This window comes from Anguilla rostrata, chromosome 1 (assembly GCF_018555375.3).
Source record: "Anguilla rostrata isolate EN2019 chromosome 1, ASM1855537v3, whole genome shotgun sequence".
Taxonomy (NCBI): Eukaryota; Metazoa; Chordata; class Actinopteri; order Anguilliformes; family Anguillidae; genus Anguilla; species Anguilla rostrata.
The window spans coordinates 81,575,728-81,589,134 of NC_057933.1; the positions used below are offsets into that span (position 1 = coordinate 81,575,728).

Below are 13,407 nucleotides of genomic sequence, written 5' to 3' on the forward strand. Positions count from 1 at the left end.
TCCCACCTGTCAGGTGTGCAGGAAACATCATAAGATCCGTGGTCTTCCTCTCAGTGCTTGGAAGCCTGCCGGTGTGGTCAGCCTCCAGACCCAAATTAACTTTGTGTTTTCGGTATTACAAGTGCCTGTGGCTGCAGGTTCACACTCCCAGATAAGGCATTGCCATTGTACCAAGGAACCTTGATTGTTTCTGTTTATGCGTGTATGAATGGATATATGTATGTATGTATGTATGTATGTACACACACACACACACACAAGTACATGCTTTCTGTGAAAATAGAAGACTGAAATCAAAATGTGTTACATAGCCCTGTATCAATTAGAGCCAGGGCCGGTTCAGTCTTTTTTTTTTTTTCTTTAAAGGCAAAAAAAAAAGAATTTATTAATTTATTCATCTTTATTGAGGGAAAGAAAAGTGCAATTTCCAATATATTATCCCATGAAATTCCCAACCCTACTGAAAAAAGAAAGAATTTCACAAGAAGCTGTTGGTCTCGAATCTAGCTGGGTGTCACCTAGAAGGCTGATAATGCCGATCATCATGACAACAACTAAAAATGTGCTATAAAATGGAATATAAATGGGTCATAAAATTATAAATATGATATGAAAAGGACTGTTGTGCAAATAGCATTTCTAAATGCTTCATATTTTTTTTGGAGTAAATTAAGTATCAATATACAGTACTAACTGCTCAGCAACCCACACACAGTACATCATTGTATCAAAAGATTAGCGTTGCCTATAAACAACTGTCTTTATACACTTATAAATGGGATTTTCAACAATTAATAAAGTTACAAGTTTCCGAAATAATATTGACAAAATTTCATAGACAAATATAGACACATATTTAAAAGGCAAATCAATAAATTAAAGTTAAGTTTTGCAATAAGTTGAGCTCTGTTGAACCTATAAAATGATACACGTATTCTCTGCAAGGACAAGGTCGAACAATTCTAAATAGTGGAGGAAATGATTGGAGGAAAAATATTGATACCAGTTAATTCCTATTATCAATATTTTACTTTTCATAAGTTGTAAATAAATGACATTGTGTTGAATCTAAAAGAATCAGGAATCTCCACACGTTGTATTTATATTTCTGTATGTAATTCCACTAGTTTCTTGTTTTCTTTTTTCTTTTTTATTCCAACTCTCCATTTTATTAAAATGCCCCTTCATGACATTCAGTTTTTAAGTTATAAGATGGTTTCACGTTTCCCTTTACTATAACCAGACTAATGATAAAATGCATTTGAAGGTGAATGGAAACGTGGTACATTCTTACGGTTCAGTAGCACTGGTGAAAATGCAGGTGCAAATACTTTGTCCTCCATCTATATGCTTCCAAAAAATGCATTTGAATGATTGCCGATCATTCTAAACACATGAAAAAAATATTTACAAATGCACAGCCAGACGTTGGGCACACGTAAACCTCTTTTCTGGATGCCAGCTGCATTGCAAACTCCTCCCTTCTCAAAAAAACAAAACAAAACACAACAGTAGCAATAATAATGCCTCGGATTTTGCGACAGGCACTAACAGTAAAACAATAAATAAATAAAAAATAAAGTCAATTCAAGTTGCAGTGATATGTATGCAAATTCAAATGAACCTTGCAATTAAACGTGTTCAATTCAGATTCATTCAAATATCAAATTCAGAGAACACCTGCATGGCGTGTTAAAATGCATGTATGTTTGCTCCGGATGTACCGCATCTCACCGATACGGATAACCGCCAGAGTGAATGTACGTTATTCATGTCTACACAGCGAAATGTCCAGCATTAAACTCAAACAGAGCTCACGCGAGCCCCAGCAGGGATTAAACTAACACAATCACTGTACGGTGTACTACGTGAGAGTTGAATTCAAGCTGAATATTTTACTGAGTAAAATGCTGCTTCGCTGCATCTCAAGCATCGTTTCTTTCACCATGCATACGATCAAAAATGAAAAAAAGCCAGAAACTGAAACGGCATGCAGTGAGTAAACTAATATAATACGCTGTCTGACAGTGTCTGACTGGGAAAAACAGGCGCCATTGTTAAATCTACTGAGTGAAAAAATTGCAGTGAATTTGGCTCAGAGTTCGGTAAAGGTGAAAGCTTCTCACCGTTTACCATTCCTCCCCCTCCCGTCTGCGGGACGGTCCCTTCACAGAGATTCCGGCCTCTTCCTCTGTTTCCCATCGCTTCATCCCACACCAGTGGCTCCCAAAAGCCCTGACCCCATTGGCCCATTATGGAGTAAATATATCTCATGTGACCCACCCTGTTTGTAGCCTGACTTGCCCTCAAATATTGATTTAAATGTTTTTTTTATTTTTATTTTATTTTATTTTATTTTATTTTTAAACCATGTTGTCGAAACAAATGTATCTAAGGCAGTTTGTGTAACAGGTCCAGTAGTTAATTTGACAGGCGAGAGGTTCAATGGAAAACTGTGTGATAAACAGTGAATTACTTGATCACGTTTCACCATCTACTGTTCTATATAAAGTGCTGGAGAAAAAAAAAAAACAATAAATAAAAAAAAAGACATCTGCAGATTTTCTCCGTTGCAAATTACACAAACGTTTATTAAAGAGCTGAACTTTCAGTTAAAAAAAATCTTTGTCATAGCTATGACGAAGGCTTTTGACCAAAAAAATAAATGTTTGTGAAATCAGCAAAGGAAAAAAATGTGCAGACGTCCTTCTTTTTGAAACCATCTAACTGTTCTGAAATTTTGATGCCACGTGGATCGAGTCTCCGTTTGCAAGGGGGGGATTTTTGTCTCAGTGGGGTTTCACCGGGACACGCAAAGGTGAAATCACATCCTCAGCAGCCCCTTCCGCCGCCCACAGGGTGGGACCCGCTCCCCTGGACCGGTGAAAACAGAGCTGGCGCAGGGGAGAAAAACGCTGAACCCGTTCCCTCCGTTTTCGTCCTCACGCTCCCGCTGGTCCCTCCCCCTCCCCCCGCTCCCGCTGGAATAACGAGAGGGGGCGAAGACGTCGGGACGCCCAAAATTTCCCGGCGCCAGGTTTTCGTTTTGACCCGTCACTCGTCTCCGACGTGCATCTTGCCGACGTCGCCGTTGGTGACGTTCTCGCCGTCCCCCTCTCCGTCGCCGCGCCCCTCCACCTGCCCTCCGCCCCCCGCCTCTTCCGGGACGGGGGCCTCCTCGGAGGCCTCGGGGGGCGACGGGGGCGGGAGGGGGATCTCCTCGCCCTTCTTGGCCAGCTCGGCCAGCTCGCGGGCGGAGCAGGCGGGCGTGGGCGTGGGGTAGGTGTGGTGGAAGGTGTCGTAGTCCACCTCGTAGAAGCCCTCCTCCAGGGAGAGGACCGGGGTGAAGCGCTGCCCCCACAGCACCTCGGAGTCCAGGTACGAGCTGCGCGCCTGGCACGTCATTCCTGAGGGGGGGGGGGGAAGGGAGGGGGGAGGGAGAGAGGGGGGGAGAGAGGGAGAGAGGGGGGAGGGGGGAGAGAGAGGGAGAGGAGAGAGAGGGGGAGGGGGTAGAGAGAGGGAAAGAGCAAGGAGCGGAGAGAGAAGGAGAAAGGGAAAGAGTGAGGGGGGAGAGAGGGATGGAGAGAAAGAGAGAGAGGAGATAAACGAATTGAGAAAGAGAGACAGAGTAAGATAGAGAAAGAACGAGGGAGAGAGAGAGAAGGAGAGACAGGGATGGAGTTAGAGACACACAGGGACAGCCAAACGTTCAGCAGCAAATGTCCTCTACATGGCTGTTAGTTATCAGTGCACGTTCCTGTGAATTTATGATGAGGATGATGCTGATGGTGATTATTATTATCATTATTACTATTATAGTGGTTTTGCGTTTTTATTGTAGCTATGCCTGTACATTAAATAGTAGTCTCTAAACACACGGGGGTCTGTAACTGCCTGAGAGACTCCATGTTTCCGTTCAAGCAGCAGTTAGGAGCTTAAAGGTATTTTGTTTTAGCCCAGCACTAAAGACACCTGATTCTACTCATCACGGTCCTGACTGAAGTAATGATGAGTTAATCTGTTGAATCGGGTGTCGTAGTGCTGGGATAAACCGAATAACTGCACCCACACCGGCCCTTTTTCGGGTAAGATTGGACACCCCTGGAATGTGGTATAGAGAGCTATCTTATTCACCCCCTTTCTCTCTTCCTGTTCCTGCCCAGGCAGACTAAGACAGCCCTCCTTCCTGTTTGTTCAATTCTCAAATCTCTTAAGTGGCCGCTAACATAACAAAGCCCATTAATATGTTTTTGCACCTCGAACACTCATAACCAGCAGCAATCTGAATGGTTTCGTTCATGAATAATTTTACCAAACACAAAGCCTACTGAATTATCTTTAAAAGTACAATAAAGCACACTATGACACAATTCAATAAAATGCTGAATTAGTGTGTTCTTCCCCAGGCAAAAATTGGCCCATCAGATTGATACTGCCAGTGGGTTTTTTTTTACGTAAATCAATAATGATTTTTAACATGAACATTGGAAAAACAAAACGACGACTCATCATGAAATGCCTGTATTTGATTTCACTGCAAAGTCACCCAGTGAGCTTTTAAAGAGGGCAAGATACGTGGTATTAGACACATGCTGGATTAAAAACAGAGAAAGAGGTCAATTTGCTACTATGGGGCAAATTGCGAATATCAATGCGAAAAGAGGCTAATGAAGAATCAACAGTAAAAAATGAAAGTAATCCTGCAGTGCTTAGTTAATTAGTGAAAGCACAAGTTAATAACGCTGTGGCAGACAGCTCAGGCATCAGGGGTAGTGGTGGAGGAGGGGCAGGGAGGCGGGGGGACGGGGGTCACATCTTCTGTCCTAGCACATAAGATGTTTACTGTGATATTTGATTGTTTTGGCTCTACTTAGGTTTGTGTGCAGCTCAGCATGACAATCTGTGAAGATTCAGATAAGATATCACAGGGGAAAATTAATTAGACCACAAAACCTGAACAAATATATATACCAAAGTCTAATGCGCATAAGGAGAAGCAGAAGTTCTCTCACACATACACACACACACACATGCATGTACATATACACACACAAACACACTCACACATGCACGTACATACACACACACACACTGACACATACACATGCACACACACACACACACGCACGTACACACATCCACACGTGTGCATGCGCACGCTTGCGCACGCAGACACACACAGAACACACAAACACTCAAACAACAGCTGACTGTTTATGCGCAGATGTGCTATAAATAGCTTGTGTGTATTTCCATCTTCTGGTCAAGTGAACCTTGCACAGCTCCATCAATTACTGCCTGCATTACCAGCAGAAAAGCAGGCTAATTCACTGAGACACACTCAATGATCCAACACGGACCAAAACGAGCCTCACGTCCAGACGCACCTGTAAATATACTCTCACAAATAGACACACTCACGTATACATGTCCACACACACACACACACATACACATCCACCCACCCACACACACACACACACACACACATCCACCCACCCACACACACGCACATATACATGTCCACGCACACACACGCGCACACATACATGCACATGCGCACACACATACACACATGCGCACATACACACGCACACGCACAGACACACGTCCACGCACACACATGCGCACACATACATGCACACGCGCACAAACACACGCACACACATACACACACACGCGCGCGTGCACACACACGCACAAAAAGCCACACGGAGGCCTATCGACTGTGATGGCGCTGCTCTACCAGGCATAGAGCAGCCTGCTAGCAGCTCGCCTTTGGCAAAACCGCCAGCCTGCGAATCGGCACAACAGCAATCTGCCATCGGCAAGTTGACCAAAGCAGTCCTGACAAGGATCGCTTGTTAAGAGAATGCAAAACAGTTGGTGAATGCTGTCGCCAGTAGGCCACCATAGTGCCGATTTTTCCCAAAAGCTGGCGGGCCCAGAGCCAGCCCTGAAGGTGCGGGCATGCTGGGTAGCCACTAGGTGGCGTCTGAGGCTGAGTCTTTATCACAGAGACGCCGGACCATTTACAGTAAAAGACACATCACCTTGTGCAACTGTGAATCCTGCAGGCTTTTGAATAGCACCTGCTGTTCTGAAAGGCACAAATGAAGCCGTTTTCTACGTTTGTGAATCTACTGCAACTGTCAGACATGCACACACATGATACACACACACACACACACACACACACACACGCACACGCACACGCACACGCACACGCACACACATTAAACTTTGTCATTAACTGATACTGTTGGAACATTTATACAAGTCATTTTTCCTCTCTGAGCATTGCTCAATCATAGGCAAGCCTGATCAGAATGAATAATGAAACCCTCACCAGCCGTCTGCAGATTCTGTGTAATGTAACCTGGAAGATCTGCATTCCGGTTTCATGGAAAGGTTCAGTGGTTCTGCAGCTGAGCAGCACAGTTAGCAGATACTCTGACACAGTGAATTACAGAGAGTCTTTACATGCAGTCCATTTGCACGGCTGGGTACTGCTGAAGTCCCTTATGCAAGAGTACAACAGTACAATAGCAGGACCCCGTGGGAATCAAACCTATTACAACTTCAGAATCACAAACCCAGTTTCCTCACAATCATGATACGTTTCTGCCCGGGCGTGTGTGTGTGTGTATGTCTGTGTGTGTGCGCATGCGTACGTGTGTGTGTGTGTGTGTGTGTGTTGGTGTGTGCGCGTATGTGTGTGTTTGTGTGTGTGTGTACGTGTGTGTGCGTGTGTGTTTGTGTGTGCGTGCGTGTGTGTATGTCTGTGTGTGTGTGCGCATGTGTACGTGTGTGTGAGTGTGTGTGTGTGTGTGTTTGTGTGTGCGTGCGTGTGTGTATGTCTGTGTGTGTGTGCGTGTGTTTCTGTGTGTGCGCGCATGTGTAAAGTGTGCTCGCTCCTAGCTGAAATCAGTAGCTATTGTTGCTCTGAAACAAAATGTTGGTGAATGTAAAATCTTCAGGATCTTCAAATATCATTTCAGTTTTACGGTTTGTTTTTGATTGGCCCCGACAGTTTTGTGTCTGATGTAGGATATTCTCAGTGCTTCAGACCGGTGGGCTTTAAAGAAAGAAAATAGGCCGCACTTGAGGTAACTATGCAGAAAAAAAACAATAACCTTAATCAGCCCAGAGGACAGTGCAGGAGTAATTAGTGCTGTGTAATTGCAGATCTCGCAAGAACGTCGAGTCGCATCCGCCCGCAGCTACTGAGACCCCGGGAGACCCCGCGATTCTCGCTAACAAAGCAAAGCTCCGACAGGATGTGCGTTAACAAAGGACTCCACACATCGCAAATTCCGATTCCTATGGAGACAGCACATCGAGTGACATCTTTTTTTTTTTTTTAGAGCAGCGGGTGTTTTTTTTGCGAAGGATCCCACAGAGACCAACGGTGACCAGCGATTCAGGCAAGCGATCCAAAGTCACTTCCGGGGCCGAACCAGCACCAGCTCCAGCCCTAACCGCATGTTTGTTCTGCTATGTTTCTCCTTGGTTTATATCTTTTTAAAGTCATATTTTCCCCATATCTTCCTGCATTATTTTTCATGGGGATTTTCTTTCGGTTGCGTTTTGCGCTGGGCACGTTCCACCTCTTTAAAAAAAAAAAAAAGCGTTCAGCGGAAAGTCAAAGCCGGACAGACCTGAGCACTCAGACCGCAGCCCCCGGCTTACCGTTACAGCCTGAAAGCAGGAAGGGGAACATCCAGTCGGGATATCCTACGGCCTTCCCTCCCCTTACCCCTGCCTGGCTCCCCTTCCTTAATTTCCCCGATGCCGCTCTATCGGCAGACCGCTTCGTCCGCAAACAGCCGCCTCCGGAGAGCCTCGCTTATACGCGAACAAGACAGGCGGTAACAGGCTGTATTCGCGCAGGGAACAACGCGGGGGCAATTAGCGGGGCTTGATTGCACCTCTCGGCACGTGTATTCACACCGGCTGTCAATTAGCGGGATCCTGAGAGACCCCTCGCGATCGCGGCTGACAACCGGATGTTGTGACAGAAGGGGGGAACTGGGGGCTCTTTAACACCTGGAATTACCGGGGAAATTATTCATTGATATCAATTCTCTTTTTTTTCCCCCCGGTCCGTATAATTAGCACGGTAGCAGTATTATTATTATTATTCTTTTTAATTCGCTGTTTTCATTCTCCGTCTCTGCCAGCATGAGAAGGCACACAAACACAGGCGTGCCGGCCAGGTTTAGCGTTTAGCGGCTAGGGAGATTAGCGTGTGACGCTACGATTACGTGCAAATTTGGAGAGTTTGGCGACTGCTGCCCTTCGTTGAGAAAAAAAAAAAAAAAACACACTTCTGAAATGTGTAAAAAACACACATTTAACACCTTAAAAAACGAAGCCTGTCTCTCACTACTGCATGTGTGACTGTGAGGGGAGCTGTGAACTAGCATGTGAAAGTCTGTGACACCGCAGGATGTGACATCACCAAACGCACAAGCCACAAAAGGTCGATCGGTTCCCTTCGTCGGGGACTGCTGGTCTAATAGCCGAGCGGTCTAATCCTATCCGTTTTCACGCGGTGCAGCTGTGGTTCGACACCCACAGCACACCCTCCCCCTTCAACTTACGCCGCCGTACCCCGTTCCCAAAAAACTCACCCGTGGCCTCGACCATCCCCTCCAGGATGACCACGATCTCGAACTCCTCCCGAGCCAGCTGGGCCTGGGAGATCTCCCAGAAGGGGCTGCCCTCGCCGAACTCGTGGCAGATGATGAGGGGCGAGACCAGGAAGAGGCGGTCGTCGCCCGTGTCGAAGCCCACGTTGATGTCGGTCTGGTTGAGCGGGATGAACTCGCCCTCCTTGGTCTGCTTGGAGCGGATGAGCTTGGCCCGGATGGACGCCTCCACGATGTGCGAGCTGCGCAGGTCGCCCACCCGGAACATCAGGCACAGCTTCCCGTCCCGCAGCGACACCACCGCCTTGTGGGAGAACATCAGCGTCTCCGCCCGCTTCTTGGGCTGCGAGATCTTGACGAACATGCAGCCCACCATGAAGGCGTTGACGATGGAGCCCAGGATGGCCTGCACCAGCAGCAGGATGATGCCCTCGGGGCACTTGTCCGTGATGACGCGGTAGCCGTAGCCGATGGTGGTCTCCGTCTCGATGGAGAAGAGGAAGGCCGAGACGAAGCCGTTGAGGTTGTTGACGCAGGGCGTCCAGTCGCCGTCGTCGGCGTGCTCCAGGTCCCCGCGGATGTAGGCGATGAGCCACCAGATCAGGCCGAAGAAGACCCAGGTGGTGGTGTAGACCAGCGTGAAGACCAGCAGGTTGAAGCGCCACTTGAGGTCCACCAGCGTGGTGAAGATGTCGGTCAGGTAGCGGTACGTCTCCCGCACGTTGCCGTGGTGGACGTTGCACTTGCCGTCCTTCTCCACGTAGCGCTGCCGCCGCTTCTTGGCCACGCCTCCGGGGGTCTCGGCGCGGTTGGCCCCGCCCCTCCCCTTACCCCCCACCACCATGGTTCGGTCTGTGGGCACCTGCACAGGCGTTTTGGGGGGGTGGGGAGCAGGCAAAGAAATCAAAGCAGAGAGAGAGAGAGAGAGAGAGAGAGATGAGGTTACAGACACTAAACAGGAACGACAGAGAGAAGAAAAGCGAGAGAATTCAGGCGCGGAAATTAGGTCCTTCGTTTGCAAAAGAACAAACAAAACAAAAAAACGCGGCACGTACACCTAAACACGAGTACAGAGAGCTGAAAGACTGGGGGCTCGGGCGTGAATGAGGAGCAGAGGAGGAGCGCAGGTCACCTTGTCCTTCGGGTCGCTCCAGTGCTGCTTGGGCAGCTTGTGGCCCTGTTTCTCCACGTCTTGCCCCATCCTGCCCGGGAAGCTGCTCATGGCCTAGAAGCCCGGGGCCACAGCGACGGTCTCCGGCCGGTCTGAGAGAGGAGGCGAGGGGGGAGAAACGAGGCAAACTCACATCGGAACAGGAACTGAACGCTGAAAACGGGTACAGAGCGTAAGCTTAGATCGCGTAAAACAGGACTTCCTAAGCACACCTGGATGTGGATGAATGGCCGTTTTACTATGTGCACACACCAACGCCCATTGGCTGCAGCGTACCACGTACTTCTGCATTTACCAGCATCCACAGGCAGTTGTTTTACATTTGTTACAGGAAAAACAATAACGAGCAACGATTACAGAGGAGGAAACCCCTCCTATAAATCAGGCGTTTTACTTTTCAAGGAACCAATGTTTTCACATTTGAACAAGAAATCAACAAAAACAAAGTATTGTACTCTATTCTATTATTTAGACCGACAATAGCGTTAAGCCTGAAGGCTTGGTTGGCTGAAACGTTAGTGAAACATTAGCACTATAGTTGGATTAGAGCTTAAATTTTTGGAGCAATACATCAGGTGTGAGTCTTGTTCTTTGTTAGTTTCTGCTCTTTTTGTCTCTGCATGTTGAGCTGTGTCTCTTGGGACGTTTCTCTAACCGCCCCCCCCCCCACCCCCTCGGCCATGAGTCCAGCTTCACCTTTGTGTTCGTCGTCTTATTCCCACCCCCCCCACCCCCGCCAGGAGACACCTTGCATCTGACACCGCTCAGCTCCACTCTAAACAGTACCGGGGTCGGGTGGGGGTGGGGGTGGGGGGGGGGACAAGACGAACGAGCACTTTCTGCACAAGCAGCCCCCCTACCCCCACCCCACCACCCCCACCCATTAATTGCGCGATCGTTCTGAACCTGAGGCCTCGCTATCCAGACAGCCAGATTAAGCATTCCTCACAGCCCCCCCCCCCCCCGCCTCCCCCCCCACCCCACCCAGCTCCATGCGTCGGTTATCCGCAGTTCAACAGCCAGCTTAACTTCAGCCATCAATCTCCTCCAGAGGCATTTTACCACAACTGATAACAGGTGCCCACAGTGATTCATTAGCGCCGAGCGCTAATTCCTCCAAGCCCTCCCCTTTGTGCTCTTTCCAAAGGTGAGTCTCTTCATCTCCTCAGTATCTCCCCCCCCCCCCTTTCCAGCACAACTGAACACAGTGTGATTTTGGGAAACAAATCTTAAAATAAATAAATAAATGAATCTTTCTCATTGACATAAATAGCTTCTCTTTTCTTTGTCTTTGCCAAACTGTGTTGGATTCCTGTTGTAGGATAAAACAAGTACAAATGAGGCCACACAAGGTGAGCAGAATAAAGGAAGGGTGAAGAGGAAGGAGACAACACTCGGCATATCACGCAAATGAAAAGCAGGACTTTTTTTCGCGAGGCTGTTAATCCTTATATATTTTAAACCTCTCTGCCTGGTCATCGTACAAATTAGGCAAAATAGTGTTGATGGCAAAAAAGAAAAAGAAAAAGAAAAATGTGTACAGGGATGATATTGCCAGTAAAACTCAAACTGCACATTCATTGTATGCCTGTCTGTGTGTGCACCTGTGTCTGTGTGCATATGTGTGCATATGTGTATGAGTGCATGTGTGCGTATATGTGTGCATATGTGTATGAGTGCATGTGTGCGTATCTGTGTGCATATGTGTACGTATATGTGTGTATATACACGTGTGTGTGTTTGTGTGTGTGTGCATACGTGTGTGTGTGTGTGTATGTGTGTACATACACATGTGTGTGTGCATACGCGTGTGTGTGTGTGTGCATACACATGTGTGTGTGTGTACATACGCGTGTGTGTGCACACGCATGCGTATGTATGTGTGTGTGTGTGCATACGTGCGTGTGTGTGTGCATACACGTGTGTGTGTGTCTGTGTGCATACGCCTGTGTGTGAGTGTGTGCATACGCGCGCGTGTGTGTGTGTGCATGTGCGTGTGTGTGTGTATGTGTGTGTGTGTGTGCATACGCGCGTGTGTGTGTGCATATACGTGTGTGTGTGTCTGTGTGCATACGCCTGTGTGTGAGTGTGTGTGTGTGTGCATACGTGTGTGTGTGTGTGTGTGTGTGCGCGCACGCGTATGTGTGTGTGTGTGTGTGTGTGTGTGTGATTGTGTGTGCATATGCGAGTGTGTGTGTGTGTGTGTGTGTGTGTGTGCTGCATACAGTGTGTCGTGGTGTGTGTGCGGTGTGTGTCAACGTGTGTGTGTGTGGCCCACGCGATGTGTGTGTGTGGTGATGTGGGGCTATGAATTTCCGTTGAGTTGGCAGGTTGTCGGGGCCAATCGCTGTGCAGAGGCAATTCTAGTGGTGGGCTCTGAGAGATGCAGATCAGAGTCTTGAGCTGGGACTGCTGCCGTCCGGACCAGCGGGGGGGTGGGTTGGGCGGGGGGGATGGAGAGCTGACACTCAGGCACAACTAAACCCCGATCTGCACCAATCTCACTTAATTACACAGTGTTCAACAAGGCATCACATGCAGGCCTTACTTTAATTCACCAGTACTGCTGTGTAATACACTCAGATTTAGACAACACAGACTGTATTTGTTGCCTCTGTTGCTCTCCTAAATGCAATGATAAATGATAATTCTGAACGCTATTCCAAATGCCAACCCCATGGCCAGGGTACACCTCTCTGCTGCTATCCACTGTTGACCTGGAGAAATGCGTTCATTTGCTTTAGCATTTCTGTACAGGACTGAAGGGCAGCAGGTGAAGCCTCCTCACCCTGGCTCCCAAAAACAGTACAGAGAGCGTGTGAGTGGATAATCTACAGAAACACAGTTATGCTTTTCTGCATCTGCTTCTGCGACCAGAAGCAGGCGTAGGCTTCTCCAGAGCTCGGACGGCTGACGATGTCATTTGAAGGTCAGTAATACACTCTCAGAAAAAAAGGTACCATTCAGTACCTAGAAAGGTGCAATCGCTTGTCACTAGTGCCTTTAGACGTACGGTTTTGTACTTGTACAGAATTTGCACCCTTGTGTACCTTTATTTCTGAGAGTGTAGCGGGTCACGGACCGGTCCCGGCTCGTTCCTGGCACAGGGGGCGCGTGCCTGAATCCCAAACCTCCCCGCCCCGCCCCGCCCCCGTAGCGCGGTCTAGCGCGCAGACGGGATGTGACAGACGGGCGCGGGCACCTTGGCCAACGCGCGAATGGGCATTAGCGGGCGACAGCCCGGCGGGACGCGGGGTGTGGAGGCAGACGGGGGCGGGCAGTGCTCGCTGGGAGGGCAGAGATCAGCCAATGAGAAGCTGGCGGGGAAGGAGGGGTCAGAGAGGCTGGACGCACGCAAAATGACAGTGTACCTGTGGGGGGGGGGGGGTGGAAAGAAAAAACAGAGGGGGGGAGAAAGAGAGCGAGGAGAGAGAGAAGGAGAGAAGGGGAGAGAGAAGTAAAGACAGAGAGGCAGGATAGAAGGACAGAAAGAGGAGAGAGTGAAGAGAAACAGAGGAGGAGAGAAGGAGAGAGGAGAGAGAGAAGGAGAGAAGGGGAGAAGGGGAGAGAGAAGTAAAGAAA

General features: G+C 48.3%; 1 protein-coding gene across 1 annotated transcript in view; it reads right to left on the reverse strand.

Annotated features, from left to right (window-relative positions):
• Positions 1-781: 781 nt before the first annotated feature.
• Positions 782-13,407, reverse strand: part of kcnj21 (potassium inwardly rectifying channel subfamily J member 21) — a 22,340-nt gene continuing 9,714 nt past the window's right edge. The window contains exons 2-4 of the mRNA XM_064305119.1: positions 9,787-9,917; positions 8,637-9,516; positions 782-3,407 (exon numbers count right to left, since the gene is read on the reverse strand). Coding sequence (XP_064161189.1) covers positions 3,055-3,407; positions 8,637-9,516; positions 9,787-9,876 — 1,323 coding nt within the window. The 5' untranslated portion in view covers positions 9,877-9,917 and the 3' untranslated portion in view covers positions 782-3,054. The remainder of the gene's footprint in view (positions 3,408-8,636; positions 9,517-9,786; positions 9,918-13,407) is intronic.